At 37.1% G+C, this 19,065-nt stretch overlaps 1 protein-coding gene across 1 annotated transcript; it reads right to left on the bottom strand.

Annotated features, from left to right (window-relative positions):
• Positions 1–16,777: 16,777 nt before the first annotated feature.
• LOC138890428 (uncharacterized) lies at positions 16,778–17,921 on the bottom strand. The gene is made up of 3 exons (XM_070173811.1): positions 17,790–17,921; positions 17,002–17,694; positions 16,778–16,900 (listed from the first exon to the last, which is right to left on the bottom strand). Exons 1-3 carry the CDS (start codon positions 17,919–17,921, stop codon positions 16,778–16,780), a joined length of 948 nt encoding a protein of 315 aa, XP_070029912.1.
• Between the last annotated feature and the right edge of the window lie 1,144 nt (positions 17,922–19,065).

Genomic DNA, 19,065 nt, shown 5'->3' with positions numbered 1-19,065 from the left:
AGTGAATATCGGAGGGTCCAAATTAACGAAATCACAAACCCTCGCACTGATGGACCTATCTGCATGACCAATACCTACCTCCTGTCGCCGAGCCTATTCAGCTACTAATCGAGTTAATAGCTAGATGGCATGTCTCATCTCCTAGCCCAGTCCATTTGGTTGAGGTGCTGGATGTACTGGAGCAGGCGATGGAGCTGGTGCCCTTGGAGCTCCTCTAAAGAGGGAGGGGTATGTAAAGTCTGAGATGGAATCTCACAATGAGACTCACCCTGAGCCCCAGTAACTCGTGGCGCTTGACTAGTAGTCTTATCAACCAGGGACTTGCCCTTCTGGGCGGCAGTAGCCTTCTTAGGCATCGCTGAAAACATAACACATTGTTAAGAAAATGAATTCTTATATCGCACAATGTAAGATAAGAAGGAAGTATAATATCATATATGTCCCGTAGCCTCCTGTTTATAAATGTGGTACACAACACACTCCCAAATAAGACTTTACTACATACAGTCTGTAGACAACCCTAGGACAGAACTGATCTGATATCACTTTTGTCACGACCCAAACCGATGGTCCATGACGAGTGCCTGAGTCCTACTTGTCGAACACCCCTAAGCATGCGTCTAAGATATAATCATGAATTAAGGGTAGGGCCTGAATAAAATCTGTCAATAAACCGCTAAATCAGGTGAATAACATACGTGAGGAAAACATGTCCAAAAGACGTATATATATATATACATGCAGAATACAGTAGGGTGAGCCGACAAGGCTGCTATAGACAACTATATATCCAAAATTAAAAGCCAGTAAAGCTATATATTGTCCAACTATACATGACTATCTACATACCTCTAATAGAGTGTACAACTATATAAAGGATGGGACTGGACCCCATCATAACCATATATATATACAAGGATATCGTACTAAAACCCAAAAGCAGCTCAGGACCAAATGGAGCACACCAAGTCTCGCTGAGAAAGGATCTTAAGAAGGGGGACTTTCGGCCTGTCTACCTGCACCTGTGAGAATGAAACGCATGCCTCAAGCAATAGGGGCATCAGTACAAATAATGTACCGAGTATGTAAGGCATGGAAAGTAGTATGTAAAAGACGTAAAAGTAGCATGAAGTAAATGACTCAACCTGTGAATCTGAATATCTTTGTGAATCATGAAACATTTATAATATCATGCATATGCATATAAATGTCATATCATGTATAGGTTATATGTGTGATATAACCTCATCAAGACTCTGAGGACATCACATCATATCATCTCGGCCTCTGTGGGTGAAATCATCAATGCATACCAACTGACCAGGTGGTGGTGCGTATGTAACGCCATAACCTTTTCCTATATCCCATATATATAATATACACATATATAACTCCATCTGGCAATGGGTCAATATAATGTATAAATGAATGAAATGCATAAGAAGTAAGTTAATAAGATTTCTCGGAATGTCATAAGATCAATATGTCTTCGGATAAACTTTATCAACTACGTGTATTTCTAAGACCCATGAACAGAAGATATAATAATAAGACACATGTGAATTCAAGAACATAGGCACCCCTAGTGCTTCTATCAATAGAGACATTTATGAAAGTTGTGTGTTTGCTTATTTCATTTGTATCGTATGGATCATGCCAAGAGAAAAGAAAGGATAAGCTTAACATACCTGAGCTGATTCTATTGACAATCCCTTTAACACACGTCAATTGCAACAAAACACATAACGGCGGATCGAAGTAGGGAAAAATCCATATGATATTCTTGAGAAAGATTGCATCATACTCCCTTAGAATCGCAATTTCATGCTACTATAATATTATACAGTTTCATATGTATTGTTTTGAGGCTCCATCCATTACTTAGCAAACATAATATCACACTTTAATGAGGTAGGAAGATATCTTATCATTGTGGGTTAGGGCCCCCACTTGATAAGGATTAATTTTGTCCAAAATCCCCTAAATATGACACCTAGTTACATAAACTAAGAGTCACTGTTTGGCTTGATTAAGAACCCCATTTGCTGCCATATTTGGAGGTTCATTAAGCTTTATCCACAAATTCCAATTACATTATTAATCTCTCACTAAAAATCAATAATTAACCAATTATTCACATAATTAAGAATTATCTCAATTTACTTAAAATACTAATCACTTTTAACATACTTTATATACCTTACTATCATGGTCATGTGGTACCTTGTATGGCACTAGTCCATAAATATTGGTATTATAGCTTGGATCGTATTTTATCCTAAATTGACAACCTTCAATGAAACTCATTTTCTTTGATTTGTGTACCCTCTAACCTTCACGGCACTTACTTATCACCTGTTATAAATAGATAAATGCTTATAACCTCAAAAATAATCTCATTCCCGAGCCTACGTCGACTAACTTACGACAAACTTTAACGTACGAAAACACGAAATGTAACACTTTACATACCTTGACCTCTACAGAAGAGATCCAAGGAGCACCAGCTCCAGCAACTGCTCCAGTACCCCCAGCTCCTCAACCAGATGCACCGGGTCAGGAGATGAGAGATGTTATTCAGCTATTGGCTCTATTAGTAGCCGCACAGGCTCGGCGCCAGATGGTAGGTATTGGTCATGTAGATAGGGATATCAATGCGGGGGTTCATGATTTCATTAATTTGGAGCCTCTGATATTCATTGGAGAAGATCCAAATGAGTACCCTCAGGTATTTATTGATAAGATGCAGAGGACTTTGAGGGTAATGAATGCCACTGCGATTGAGTCAGTTGAGCTATCTTCCTACAGACATCGGGATGTTGCAATTAATTGGTACGAGTCTTGGGAGTTGTCCAGAGGTGAGGATGCCCTTCCAGTAGTATGGCAGGAGTTACAAAGGCTTTTCTTTATCATTATTTTCCACTAGAGCTTAGATATGCCAGAATTGATAGGTTCTTGACCCTTCGACAGGGTAATATAAGTGTTCGGGAGTACAACCTTCAGTTTGATTCTTTGGCTAGGTATGCTCCCACAATTGTAGCTAAGATGAAGGATCTGGTTCACCAGTTCGTGATGGGGTTGGAGTCGCACCTTCTTAATGACTGTATGTCAGTCTCACTTCATCTAGGCATTGATATTTCTTTTTTTCAGGAATGCACTCAGGGTGTAGAGGAGCGTAAGTAGAAGTAGAGGGCCGATCGTAAGCATGATAGGGGCAATAGTAAGAGAGCGAGATATTCAGGTCCTTCTAGTGAGTTTCGAGGTGGTCAGAGATAGTAGTACCCGAGGTATCTGGCCTAGCCATTGCCTAGTACACCCTTTCAGTTTTTCAGCAGGAAATTTGATCATTCCACCTATCCAGGGCCTAGTCAGAGTTATAGGGCCTCTAGTTTTTAGTATAGGGGTGAGTCAAGTCAGATGAGGCCACCCTTGCCATGATGTGCTCAGTGTGGTAAGTAGCATGCCAGGCAATGCCTCGTGGGGTTGGGTGTTTGTTATACTTGTGGTTATCCAGGCCAGGTTATGAGAGATTATCCAACGAGAGATGGTGCATGTATAGTTCAGCCAGCGGGATCTGTAGTTGGTTAGTCATCATTAATATGCCACCTTGTTCAAGGTTCACAGGCACCATCTAGTCATGGTAGAGGCAGAAGTGGAACATCTATCTCGAGCGGTCCTCAGAACTGCGTTTATGTATTAGCGGGTCGACATGATCATGAGTTGTCACCTGATATTGTTACATGTATATTATAAGTCTCCTCATATGATGTATATGGATTGAGATACAGGTTCCAACTTATTGTATGCCACTCCATTGGTTGCTAGCAAGTTTGGGTTAGAACCTGAGTTGATAAAACCTTTTGAGGTGTCTACACCTGTTGGGGATCTAGATATGTATATAGAGATTGTATAGTATTAGTTCATAGTCGTTCTATAGTAGCAGACCTAATTGAGCTAGATATGGTAGAATTTGATACTATAATGGGAATGGATTGGTTGGCTTCTTATTATGCTAACGGTTATTGTAGATCAAAGATGGTTCGGTTCTAGTTTCTAGGGGAGCTAGTTCTAGAGTGGAAAGGTAATACTGCATCGCCGAGAGGTAGGTTTATTTCTTATCTTAAGGCAAGGAAGATTATCAGAAAGGGCTATATTTATCACTTAGTTCGTGTACAGGATGGGAAAACAGATTCACCGACCCTTTAGTCTATCCCGGTGGTTAATGAGTTTCCCAATGTTTTTCCCGATGAGCTTTCAGGCCTTCCGCCGGAGCGGAAGTTTGGGTTTGCTATTGACATATTGCCAGATACTTAGCTGATATTTATTCCTCCTTATAGAATGGCACCTGTAGAGCTAAGGGAATTGAAAGAACAACTGAGGGATTTGCTTGAAAAAGCATTATCAGAGCCAAAACATCATCGTGGGGAGCACCTGTATTATTTGTGAGAAAGAAATATGGTTCCTTGCGGATGTGTATTGATTACAGACAGTTGAATAAGGCGACGATCAAGAATAAGTACCCGCTCCCAAGGATTGATGATTTATTTGATCAATTAAAGGGTAACAGGTGTTTCTCGAAGATAGACTTGAGGTCGGGGTACCATCAAGTAAGGGTTAGAGAGAGATATTCCGAAGACAGCATTCAGGACCAGATACGGATACTTTGAGTTTCGTGTTATATCGTTCGGTTTGACCAATGCCCCATCAGTATTCATGGACTTAATGAACTGTATGTTCAGACTGTTTATAGATCTGTTTGTGATTGTATTTATCAATTATATTTTAGTTTATTATCATTCAGTGGCTGAGCATGCAGATCATTTGCGTACTATGCTTAATGTTCTACAAGAAAGGAAGTTGTACGCAAAATTCTCTAAATGTGAATTGTGGTTGAATTATGTAGCTTTCCTTGGACATATTATTTTAGATGAGGGTATCCGTCTTGATACACAGAAGATTAAGGTAGTGGAAACCTAGCCAAGACCCACGATACCGACGGAGGTTCGTAGCTTCCTGGGTTTGGCAGGTTAGTACAGGAGATTTGTAGAGGGATTTTCTTCTCTTTCAGCACCATTGACAAAGTTGACTTAGAAGGCAACTAGGTTTTAGTGGACTGATGCTTGTGAGCGGAATTTTCAGACATTGAAGGATAGATTGACTTCAGCAGTGATGCTAACACTCCCAGAGGGTACCGATGGTTATGCTATCTCTTCTGACTCTTTGGGCATTGGATTGGGTTGTGTACTGAAGCAGCATGGTAAGGTTGTAGCTTATGCTTCTAGACAACTAAGAAAGCACAAGAAGAATTACCCGACCCACGATTTAGAGTTAGCTCCGATGATTCATGCACTAAAGATGTGGAGGCACTATTTATATGGTATTCATGTTGATATCTATATGGATCATAAGAGCCTTCAGTATGTCTTCAAGCAAAAGGAATTGAATTTATGCCAGAAGTGATGGTTGGAGCTACTGAAAGACTATGATGTTGATATTTATACCATCCAAGGAAGGCGAATATAGTAGACGATGCCCTCGGCCGTAGATCTATGGGTAGCCTATCATATTTACATCCAGAGAAGAGTGATATAGCCCGTGAAATTCATCAACTAGCTAATCTTGGAGTTCGACTACTAGATCCAGGTGATACCAGAGTTACTATTCAAGATACGACAACATCCTCTTTAGCAACTGAAGTGAAGGAACGCCAATATGAGGATCTTGTGCTAGCTCATTATTAAGATACAACCCCTCAAAAGGAGAAGACATCATTTGAGATTATATGAGATGGAGTCCTCAGATATCGAGGTCGATTATGTGTTCCTAATGTGGCAGGGTTGTGCCAGCAGGTTATGGAAGAAACTCACTATTCTCGTTATTCTGTTCATTCAGGAGTGACGAAGATGTATCATGATATTAGGGAAGTATACTGGTAGGGCGAAATGAAGAAGGATATAGCATAGTTTATTTCTCAGTGCCCTAATTGTCAGCAAGTTAAGATTGAGCATCAGAAACCCCCTGAATTATTGCAAGCTATAGAGATTCCGACTTGGAAATGGGAAGTAATTAATATGGATTTCATCATAGGCATACCTTATACCCAGCGTAAGTTCGATTATATATGGGTGATTGTTGATAGACTTACAAAATCAACCCATTTTCTGCCTGTCAAGACTACGTATTCAGTAGAGGATTATGCAAGGCTTTACATTAAGGAAATGGTAGGACTTCATTGTGTCCCTGTATCTATTATCTCAGATAGAGGTGCTCAGTTTACAGCTAATTTATGGAGGTCCTTCCAAAAAGGATTGGGGACTCAAGTAAGGCTTAGTACATCATTTTATCCCCAGACAGACGGTCAAACTGAGCGTACTATTCAGACACTGGAGGATATGCTATGGGTTTGTGTGATAGACATCAAGGGTAGCTAGGATGATCAACTTCCTCTTATTAAGTTTGCATATAATAATAGCTATCATTCCAGCATTTAGATGGCTCCATACGAAGCTTTTTATAGACAAAAGTGTAGGTCACCTATCGGATGGTTCGAGGTTGGGGAGACTAAGTTCGTATGACCAGAGTTAATATAATAGGCAGTTGAGAAGTTTAAGCTTATACGAGAAAGGCTATTAGCAACTCAGAGTCGTCAGAAGTCCTATGCAGATAATCGATGACGAGACTTGGAGTTTCAGGTAGATGACTAGGAATTCCTAAAGGTATCACTGATGAAAGGCATTATAAGATTCGGTAAGAAAGGAAAGCTTATCCCTCGGTACATTGGACCTTATAAGATCATACACAGAGTAGGCCAGGTAGCATACGAGTTAGACTTGCCTTCCAACTTGGAGTTAGTACATCTATATTTTTATGTGTCAATGCTCCATAAGTGTATCAGAGATCCTTCTAGAGTCATTCCAGTTGACGATGTTCAGGTTATAGAGAAGCTATCATATGAGGAAGCTCTCATTTCTATACTAGATAGATAGATTCAGAGATTGAGAACTAAGGACGTAACTTCGGTTAAAGTACTTTAGAGGAACAATAATGTGGAGGAGATTACTTGGGAAGCTGAAGAAGACATGAAGTTTAGGTATCCTCACTTGTTTCTGCCTACGAAGTAGGACCGAATTGAGACATCATAGCCTTTAGGTACGTATACGGTACTTGATTCTTATGTTAGTTATTGTCATTGGTCGTGTGAGACCATTGGTATTATTGATGATTTTGGCCCTGTGTGGCTTTGTATTGTTGGGGTTTTTGTCTGACAGGTTGGTAGTGGTAGCATTACATAGGAGACTTTACCAAAATTTCTATAGATCTTTGGGAGTTTAACATTTAAGGACGAATGTTTCTAAGAGGGGAAAATTGTTACACCCTGTGTGTCCCAAGGTGACGTATAATGAATATGATTCTTGTTAATCATGATTTAAATGAGGTTAAAGTCACAATATGACTATATATGATGTTTTGATAGAAAATATAAAGTTTGGGAAAAATCGGATTTAAGTTGCGAAAAAAACTGACTAAGAATTTGCCTTGTGATGAGGCTTTTTGAGCAATAAATTTTGTGTGCTAATTATGGGGTCTTTTTGGGACAAATTATATACCAAATTGAAGGTCTTGAAATTTAGTTTCCAACACTCTTAACCATTCGTTCATACGATATCTGGACAAAACTATGTATGCGTCGGAAGATGGGCCAATGCTAGGGTGTCAAGCTAGAACCTCTTTGACTTTTCAAAAGTTGATATATAGGTCTTAAGTCATCTTTTTCTTTCTTTTTACATAGAACCCGACCAGAGAACACCGATAAAACCTATCCTTGAGCTATCTAATAGGGTTTCAAAGAATATTAACATCCCGGTATGAAATCGAGAAGCGATAACATCCGAATGATCCCTACGACGTAAGTATCATTATACCACCTCTCTTTTTATTTGTATTTCGAGTTTTGGAAGGTACTTAATAGTTAAGAAAACGTCTAATTTCTGCATATAAGTATTTAAATATCAAGGACGGTTGATAAATTAGTTTCCTAATAGTTAGAACTAATGGGACAGTGATCGGAAGCCGTGAGTTCGATTTATTCTACTTTTAGTGGACTGTTTTGTAGTCCACTCGTGTTGGCCTACTGCATTGCTAATTTATGGAGTTTGGAACAATAAAAGGGCAATTAGAAGCACCACATGTTGTAGGGTAGTAGGTTGGTCGCTCGTCGTTGCAGTTTCAGGCTAATTGATAACTTGTTGAATGGGTGTGTTATGGTATTTTTGGGGTTTTATTGTATTAAAGGTCCCAAATTGTAATTAGGTTAATTTTGAGTTGCTGATTGTATTGTGTTTGTATCTCGCCTATAGTAGGCTTGAGAGAGCAGTAAAATCAGGGGAAATGCTACCGTTTTATTTTAGAATCGAGTTATAATTTGAGATACAAGATATACTAGCTCCATCTAAGTTGTACATATGTTACTTTGTTATATGGTTGGGGCGCTAGTTGTCATAAGCTTATTATTGAGTTGCGTTGATGACTTGAGGTATGTTAAGGCTATCCTTTTTTCCTTTTGACATGATCCATATGATACAACGAAATGAGCAAGCACACAACTTTCATAAATGATTCTATTCTTAGAAGTACTAGGGTTGTCTATGTTCTTGATTCCCCATATGTCCTACTATCATATCGTCTATTCATGGGCCTCATGACATTACAAGAGATCTTATTGACTTACTTAATTATGCATTTCATCCATTTATACATGTATATTGACCCATGACTAGATGACATCTATGAATATGTATATGGGGTATGGGCAAAGGTTATGGCGTTATATACGCACCACCATATGATCAGCTGGTATATGTCTATGATTTTGCCTACAGAGGCTGAGAAGATATGATGGGATGCCCTCAGAGGCTTGATGATGTTATATACACATATACCTATGTATGATATGACATTTATATACATATGCATGACATTATAAATGTTTCATGATTCCCAGAGTTATTCAGACTTATAGGTTGAGTCCTTTACTCCATGTTTCTTTTATATCTGTTATATACTAATTTTTATGACTTACATACTCGGTACATTATTCGTACTGACACCCCTATTGCCTGGGAGCCCGTGTTTCATGCCGCAGGTGCAGGTAGATAGGCTGACGGTCCCCCATCTTAGGATCATTGCTTAGCGAGACTTGATGTGCTCCATTTGATCCGGAGCTGCTATTGAGTTTTGGTACGATACTTTTGTATGCATATAGGTATATGATGGGGCCTAGTCCCGTTCTTTATGCAGTTGTACACTCTATTAGAGGTTTGTAGACAATCATGTATTATCGGAAAGTATGCGACCTTGTCGGCTCGCCCTACCATATACGTATATATGTATTTTGGGCATGTCTTCCCATGTATGTTGTTCATAAGTATCAATAGTTTATTTCCAGATGTTATGCATGGCCTACACTTATTTCATGTTTACATATTAGACGTAGTTTTGGGGTTTTCAATAGGTATAACTCGGACACTCGTCACGGCCCATCAATTTGGGTCGTGACAGTAAACATTCACCCAAGTCATCTCTTTGAATTAAAGCAGGCTTTCCTTCAAATTTCGGGAAGCATCTAAACTTCTCGAATTCAAACCCTTGGTTAATTCTTCAGCTACCCATTCGTCCGGAATAGCTGGAAGCAACATCCTTTCCTTTTGGAACCGGGTAACAAACTCCCGTAGCTACTCGGACTCTCCTGGTGCAATTCTGAATATGTCGGCCTTTCAGGCCTGCACACGAGCCTTAATAAAATAATCCGCAAACATCTCAAAGGAATCTATGGAATGCTCGGGTAACAGCGAATACCATGTCAAGGCTCCCCTCGTGAGAGTCTCTCCAAATTTCTTCAGCAAAACAGATTCAATCTTATGATGAGCTAAATCATTCCCCTTCATTGTCGTTGTATAGGTGCTAATATGCTCATTAGGGTCTGAAGTTCCATCATACTTTGGCACGCATTTTAAATTGCTTCCGGATTAATTCAAGTACCACGCTTGGTTTGTACGACAACTGAGTATAATTTATTGAGTCCAGACCTTTTAGCACCGATGGTGTGCTCGGGATTTGGTCCATGTAGGCATTCACCTCTCTCATAAACAGTAAGAGTTCATTCTTAAAGGGATCATTTTCGTTATTGGGGCCGGATTCGCTCCCCCCAGCTCCATCGGAACCAGCCCCGCTCTTCGGGGTGTTGTTTTGGATCCTCTGTATTGTTTGATTTGCGGGAGCGCAGGGAGGAACTTGACCTCGCCTATTTGCGTTATTGGAAGCCCCTGATAACGCTTTTTTCAACTCTGTCATAACCTGATCCTGCCGTATGAGGTGGCCTAGAATGATTGGTTGTTGCTCTTGTATGACCCTCACCACATCAACAACATGCTCCTCTTCTGCATCATTGGGAGTCGCCTCCTGAACACGTCATGGATACCGCCTGTCGTGGACCGGCGAGGCGTCGTTCCCCTCATTGGGGGTGTCACTGACTGAATCCTCATGATGAGGCTAGTCTCCTTGAACCTCAGGATTCTGCGTGTTGTTAACACTATTATCTGCCATCTTTTATGATTTCTTGCTTAGACAAATAATCAAAATATGTTAGTAAAAGAGACAAGGATCAATTTAATTACACGGGTGTCTAGGTCCTACGGTGTGCGCTAAACTGTTTACCCCTAAAACAGTACAATTAAATTTATACGTGGTTTTTAGATAAGTGAATTAATTCGATCCTGAAATAATAAAATAATTGAAGAAAAATGCAATACTTAGCCTTGAAGTGAAGATAAAATAGCAGAAATAGTGATTCCTGGAGCAAGGCTTCCCGGCACAACAACGATCAAATCAAGTAATAAGAAGATAAAAATATATAGAGCTTTGAATTGATTATAATATAAGTTTGCCAGGAAATTCGTGTCACTTACAATGATGATAGAGCTTACTATTTATAGTTGCACCTAGGGAACAAGGTCCTAGGATCAAGGCCCTCTTAAATGACAATTATGAGGGCTATTGAAGAATGTGTAACGGAAGGTAGTGAATGCCATATTCTCTATAACAGACCGTGCACTTAATGCTATAAAATATTCTTCATTGAATGTTACCGGCTGGTAGACATTTATTTTGTCTTTATGAATATCATTCTCTCCGGTAACAAATGAGATCGTTGCCTTCAATTTTGATTGTATTCTGTTTTCGGTTCCACGTGTCGCTTTCTCACATTATCATTTAATATGAACATATTTAACCTTTCATACAAGGCATTGGTTTATTTTGTAATAGTATTAACTGCAGTAATCATGAATTTGATCTCCATGGGTCATCCATGAATGAACCTTCTATTAGTTAGGTGTTATGAAGCTTCTGTTACTTGGGTGTTATCGATATATATCTTTCTCGACCCGAAAATAAATATGAATACTGGATTTGGTATATTCCTCGCGATGGAAAGATTAATAGCTTTGTTATATTATCTGCTCTTAGTATAAACTATTCCTATATTTGGAGTATTTGTGCTATTCGAAAGTGCTCCCTTCAATCACATCACATGAATGTTGGTTGCTATATCTTTAGAAACTGGTAAAATTAAAGTGGGGTGCTAGTGGCTAATCGAATGTTAGTTGCTATGTCTTTAGAAACTGATTTCGTAGCATTATCCACTCCTATTGTGAAGGGAACATAAAAATGATGCAGTGCTCTGAGGCATTGAGTGGAATAATTAGAAAGCACCATTTGAACAGCGTCATAAATTTGAATTCAGTAATTTCTTGAACACTATATATAACTCATTTGAATTCTCTCTTTTGTCTAATGACACTTCATGCACGAATTCTCATGAATACTCTCTAACGATTTGCTGAAATTAAATTTAAAAATATGCTTGCATAAAGATTAACAAATACATGAACCTAATTCGGGCTATCCTTTTCGGTGTAATCAAATTTATAAAATTAGTCAGGTCGTATGTTTTTTCTTCGAGAATTTGACTTGTTTCTTTTGCTGTTTGAAGATAAGTGGGGAACCCTTGGTAGAGGCTATATGTAACTAATCTATAATATACCCTAGCTGAGAATAATTTTAAGTATAGTATAACAATATTATACTCCAAAATTAGTGGCAAAGTCACACGCAACTGCTTTAGATCTTCTTCTGGGTAGGACGATCGTGGAAAGAATCAAAGAAAAGATCTCAAGAATGTAATAAAAAAGGGAGATGGGACGGCATATAAAAAGAATTGAAAAAAATTATTATAAAAGGTAGTGCAAGGTGGCAAATTTTTTGAGGGAGTAGGGAGTTTTTAATCAATGCTAATTCTTACCCCAAACTATTTTCTTTCTTAATAACTAAGACGGTATAAATAATTTTTATATTATTAGGTTACAAAATACCTGTTATAGCAACCGATGATAATTTGATAGTGTAAATTTTCTTTATACCATATGTAGATATTAGCTTTGAAAACATAAAACACAAAAAAAAAATTAAAATTTATCAAAAAAAAAACTATTCGGTAAATCAAATCAATTACTCAAAGAAAATTTGTATTTACCTGATCTTTTAATGATTCTTGATACTTTCGTGCAGGGAATGCATGCATGTCAAGATAATTTTTGAGTTAATCTATACTATATTAAAAGCACGAAGGTCCTTAGCGAAATGTCGTTCGTCTTTTTTACCCTTTAAAAATAAACTTTATATTAGACAAAATTGTAATTTGGTTATTATCCTAATATATAGGACTATTTTTTTATTATTAAATATATCCTTATTTGAATTATGATAGAAGTTCTAACATTAAGGACTCTAAGGTAGGTATTATTTGGGGAAAGAGAAGTAATATTACGTTTCAACAAAAATATGTTTCACATTCATTCTTCTTATATTGGGGAACTTATATAATTCTAATAAGATATACTACTAAAAGTAAGAGATTTGGTACCTAATTAATTATATTTTTTAATTATTAATATAGTTTTTAATTATAACACAAATTTGATAAAGAAAATAATATATTGTTCGAATAGGAAAAAAGTTCAAAAATAATTTATATATTCTATTATTTGCACGTGTACCTATATCAATAAATATATAATTTTTAATAAATATGTAAATATTATTAAATAATATAGCAGTTATTGAAAAAATGTTAAAAAAATATAAATTCCCAAAAATAATGAATATTAATCTCACTTAGCTAGCTCAGTAAAATTATTGATAGAGCTAGCTTAGTGAGATTAACATTCGATATTTTCAAGAATTTATAATTTTTAATATTTATTCAATAAGTCAAACACAATATTTAATAATATTTACGTAATTTTTAAAAATTAAATATTTACTGATATAGGTACACGCGCAAAGCGCGTACCCTAAGACTAGTAATTTAAAATAGGCAAATACGCTTGACTTCCTTTTGACTTCCACATATTGGTAGCGAAAGCAATATATTATGTCGAAAAATAAATAAAGATATTTATTATTGTGTTCTGTATATTTTGAGATGTAAGACTTTGAAATAAAATTTCGTTTCATAAAATCTTAGGTGATCTATTTCATCTCCTTTTACACCTCCAAGCACGATGGATTCTCACCTATAAACTCACACCTTGAAATTTATGTAGGAAATAACCAAATTATTTTAAATGGCGTTTTTCTAATTTTACTTTGAAGGTGCTACTTGCACCTTCTACAGACTGAATATAATCATTTCAAATTTGGAAATATACTTCTGGTTTTGCTAAAGTAAATATAAGATGGCTTGTGCCGGAAATTAGTGACATAGGAAAATAGAAGTGCTTCCCATACAAATAAATAGTTTCATGTGCTTAATCCAAGAAAAAGGAATTAAGTAAAAATATCTCATCTCTGATAGCTTAATTTCTTAGATGATATCCTTCATACAAATCAATAATGCATACCATGGGAGGCTTAAGAGAATCTGAGAGGCGCTAACAACAACAACATGCCCAATGAAATTTCATGTGGAATATAGGAAGAACAATGTATATGCAGACCTTTACCTTTATCTTATGAAAGTACATAGGTTATTTCCGGTAGACAAGATGAGAGCCATTAACAAAAGAGAAATTTGATAGGAAGTTTGGATGATAGTATAGTATCAATTGGATGATAGTATAATATCTTTAGGCTAGGAGAATAATATTTACATAGAAGGCTTGGAACATATAAATTACAACATGAAGGTCACCAGTACATGATATCACACACCCAAAAAAGATCCTTATTTTATAACATGATAATTATTTATACATAGTACGTATAACACACCTAAAAGATCCTTAATTTATTCCAAATATTACAAGGACCTTTGGTTTAAAAGAAAAAAAAGGAGATCATACGCACGTAGAAGCCTATGAGATCCTAAAACCCCATTTGGTAGCATATTGGACAAGCTCACTAATCTCATCTTCGTTAATATATCCATCACCATTTTTATCTGCATAACGAAGGGCTTTTCCTGCTTTCCAACGGCAGAAATGTAAACCCATCTCTTTAAAAGCTAACATGAGTTCTTGCTTGCTAAGTTTACCATCTCTATTCTTATCATATTTCTTCAGCATACCTTTCACTTGCTCTTCAGTTAGTGGTTGCCATAAATTTCTAGGAACAAACCAAGGCATTTTTTGTTGCTATATTATTTCTTTGTTTCAGTGGGATAAGTCGTGGATACATTTTCAACAAGGGGAGGGGTGCTGTGCTACTTATATACAACATAACTAAGATTCTAGGAATAGTCGAAATATCATAGGGAAATTACATAAGTTGTCATCCGAACTATGGCCCAAATCGCAATCTTTCTAAAGTGTGCCTAGTACACGTCTCCTTTGATCAGGTCTAAGCATGTGTAATACAAAGTGGACCAAGTGCGTGGACACTATTTCAAGACAATTTCTGTCTTTAATAAATGGTCAAAAACACATTCCAACGACCCTTTTTAAAAGATTAAAAGGGCCTTAACCCATTTCTATCTATACTAACCCGATTTTCATCTTCTTCTTCCTCCTTGAAAGCTGTAAATTGAAGAAAATTTTATCTTCTTGAAGCCAAAATTTATTCCTCTTCTTGAAGCTCGAAGCCAATATTACAATCTTCTTCTATTTCTTCCTTCTCTTTTTTGAAATAAGGATTAAATTTCTAGGGCTCAATTTTAAGGTTTGGGAAAATCCATAATCTAAGAAAATTTTGCTATTGTGGTGAAAAAGCTGTGGTGATACAGTCATGGAGTGTTGATAATCTGGGTCGTCGATTTTACGGATATCCATTTTATGAGGTAAATATCAATTGTACTTTTCTAATCGATTTTATATTCGGTAATAATTTTCTCTCTTCAATTTTTCAGAGGGACAGACGATCGGCGTGTAATTTCTTTATGTGGTTTGACCCCCCAACTCCAAAGCACTTGAAAATGGTGATTTTGGGGCTACTGAGGAAGAAGAGAGCAATTGATGCATTGTTGAAGGAAAATAGAAACCAAAGAAATTGGAGGAGATTGTGTGTGCTGATTTTAATTACAATTGTGCTGAAGTTGATTGTGTTAGGTAGTTCTAAAGATTGTTATATAATGTAAGAAAATGATCGAAGTATTTTGGTAGATTTTGTATCCCTTTGTTAGAAATGAATCAAATCTTTTGGCAATTGTTAATGTTGTTTTGTTTGAGTTTGTTGTTGTGTGAGTTGAACAATTTTTTTGCAATTGTTAATGTTGTTTCGTTTAACTTTGTTGTTGTGTGAGCTGATAGTGCAGTTAAAACACACCTCAAATTGTGACTGATAAAATACTGAAACACAGTCAAATAGTGGCTGATATACAACTCAAATGCTGAAATTTTCCAGAAATAACAACATACAAAAATGACAGCACAAATGCTTAACAACATACCAAAATAACAGCATTCATACAACACTAAAGACACATCTGCCCAGAAATTATCAAACAACACTAAAAATATATTTTATCATAGAGTAAAGGTGTTCATTATAGTCACCTAATAGCAGCAACCTGCCTTAACAAAAATGTATGCTGCCCAGTTTTACAGCATACCAAAATAACAGTAGGCTGCCTTAACAAAATAACAACACTAACAACAAACCTAAATAGCAGTTCCAAATTAACCTAACAACAGTTCCAAAATAAATTACAGTTCCAAAGGGAAATTACATCAATTCCAATATAAATTAACAGTGACAATAACAGAATTCAGTGGTTGTTCTTGGATAGCTGGGATGATGAACTTGCTTGACTTAAATTGGATTGAGATGCGGCAGTTCTGGAACGAGTTGCAGTAGTTCTTTCAAGTTGTCTTCTAGTAATGGCTGGTCTACCATTCCATTTTGCACCACTTCTTGGCTTGTATGCACACTCCAGAATATCTGCCGAGGACCTCTTTTCACCACCATGAGAGACCACTCTTGGCTTACCTCCACCAGACTGCCAAAAACAGAAAATATTCAGTAAAGTTGTTAAAGTAAACAAGATATAAAATAAACTTTGAACTACTTACAGAAAAACTTGTGAACCCACTGCTTGATTGAAATAGTCCAAACCCAGAACTTTCCCTACCACTACCAGTTCCTCTTCCTCTACCAGCAGCAGTAGGAGCAGAAGTAGTTGGAGTTCCTGTTCCTCTTGCTCTGCCTCTTCCTCTTCCTCCACATCTTTGGATATATGAAGCATTTGCTGGAGTAGAATCTGCAGGCCTTGCTTTCTTAGGGCAGCTCATCTTGTGTGTCCATATCCACCACAGTTTGAACATGTCATCTCCATACCCCTTCTTGAAAGCTTTCCAGAAGTAGGATGTTCAGTTTCTTCTCTTCTTCTCTTCTTCTCTTCTTCTTTGGTCTGCTAGGCATCTTTTTAATTTGTGGGGGTTCAATTGGTGGATTGGTAGATGTTGGTCATATCTGCATGTTTGACACAGGCTGGATGAATGTTGAATATACCTTCAGATAGGTGGATTTGTGGTACCAGTGAGATATGTAGTTAATTGGGTCAACGTTCTTGAAATGCATAGAAGCAATGGCATGAGCACAAGGGATACCCTTCAGCATCCATGACCTATATGTACAAGTTTGAGCTTGCATATTCACACAATGCTTCAGCACCACTCTTAATGAAGTATCCTCAACCTCATAGCCATATTCACCATTCCACTTGATTGTACACCTCATAGATTGGGCCATGTTATCCTTATACACCTTCATAGCAATTGGGGATATATCACATATCCATATATCTGCAAACTCCCTCAACTTTCCTATTCTCTCCATTATCTTCACTCTAATTTCCTCCAACATTGTGATAATTGTCTTGTGCCGAGCAGCAAGTATACAAGCATTAAATGTCTTGAACATATTGTTGTCAATTATATCACCTTTCCTGTCACAGTTGAAGTATGCTCTACACCAGGTTTCCTTGTTATACCTCAAGAGGCTCTCACATATCCCATTCCCAAGCATATTCAAACTGTCCAGGTGAAAATTCAGTTCTGCCACACATGATGCTCTAGCACACCTCCAGAATTTGTTTCTCCTCTCTAATCCTCTCCAATCTTTGGACCAGTTTGCTAATATATGTCTGGCACACCACATATGTTCACTTTCAGGCAACACTTCTGATACAACTTTAAGCAATCCCTTAAACATAAAAAGAATTGAATTAGTTTCCAACAAAAACAGAAATTAGAAAAAATAAATATTGACAGAAAACAGAAACAGAAGAATATATTCACCTTTTGCATATCAGATATGATAGTAAGATCCCTTCCATCTTGAAGCTCTAAGTCATGAGTCACACACTTCAGAAACCATGTCCCAGTGAAACTATTCTCAACCTCTACAATGGACCAAGTTATAGGAAACATCTAATTATTTCCATCCTTTGATACTGCTACAAGAAGTTGACCCTTACAAATGCCTTTTAGAAAACAACCATCAAGGCCAATTATCCTTCTGCAACCTTCGGACCATCCTTTTTTCATCGCATAGAAGCAAACATAAAATGAATTGAAGACAAGCTTGCCTTCACCTTGATCTTCTACCTTCACAACACAAGTTGTACCTGGATTTGTATGTAATAGAATATCTCTATAATCATAGAGTCTCTTGAACTCAGCATGCACATCACTTATTATCTCCTTTAGAATTTTTGTTCTAGCTCTATGCACAGTAGACCTACCAACATACATGTCCAGTTCATCCTTAATGAGTTTCTTTAGCTCCCAAACTTTCATATTTGGTTGACACACAATCTTATCCCTGTAATTCTTTGCTAGGTATCTAGAGTTGCAAAGCTTGTTTTTATTTGTTTTGTAATAATTGTGGATAGGACAATACCTTTTTACCTTAAAATTGTTTGATCTGCCATCTTTGCTTGCAGCCAAGATCCATGGACATTTTGGATGCATGCATCTTACCCTTACCCTACCAGGTTCATTAATATACTTTTCAATTTGAACTCCTTTCTGAATTGCATACTTACTAACATCAAACCTAAATTGTTCAACACTCTCAAAAATCAGCCTCAACTCCCAGGTTATTTTCTTGACAGTTGGATCAAATATCAGGACTTTCTTCCTCCTCTTGGCAGCCATTTTCTCCTTATGTTCTTCATCAAATTCATCTTCAGCATCTGAAGGAAAACTTTCAGCATCTGAAGACCTAAAGTAAGACTCATATGTCTCTACTAAGCCTGTGTACCTATCTTGCTTGCTACCAGTGCTTAATTCATCAAAAACAATATCAACTCCTGCATCACTTATGTTAATATCACCTCTATCTTTTGGCCTTTCACTCCTTTTCCTCCTATACTTCCTTAGTTCATCCCTACACTCTACAAATTCTTCATGAACATCAGATCCATAATCCTTATCATCAGGAACATGTAAATCTACTCCATCACTCTCATCACTATCACTATTATCAAAGTCTGAATCATTCTCATTGTCATCCTCACATTCACTATTATCAAAGTCTGATTCACTATCTACTCCACTCTCTTGTTCTACT

The sequence above is a fragment of the Nicotiana sylvestris genome, chromosome 4 (assembly GCF_000393655.2).
Source record: "Nicotiana sylvestris chromosome 4, ASM39365v2, whole genome shotgun sequence".
Taxonomy (NCBI): domain Eukaryota; kingdom Viridiplantae; phylum Streptophyta; class Magnoliopsida; order Solanales; family Solanaceae; genus Nicotiana; species Nicotiana sylvestris.
Note: the sequence above shows the minus strand (reverse complement) of the source record. Positions and strands in the feature narration are given on the sequence as shown.

What these genes read in the sequence shown, in the direction of transcription:
- LOC138890428 (XM_070173811.1), bottom strand. Translation starts at nt 17,921, where the DNA reads ATGTTTCCTATAACTTGGTCCATTGTAGAGGTTGAGAATAGTTTCACT. An exon ending in TCATATCTGATATGCAAAAG is followed by an intron (nt 17,695 to 17,789) that starts GTGAATATATTC and finishes TTTATGTTTAAG; the next exon opens with GGATTGCTTAAAGTTGTATC. An exon ending in ACAAATCCACCTATCTGAAG is followed by an intron (nt 16,901 to 17,001) that starts GTATATTCAACA and finishes GATGCCTAGCAG; the next exon opens with ACCAAAGAAGAAGAGAAGAA.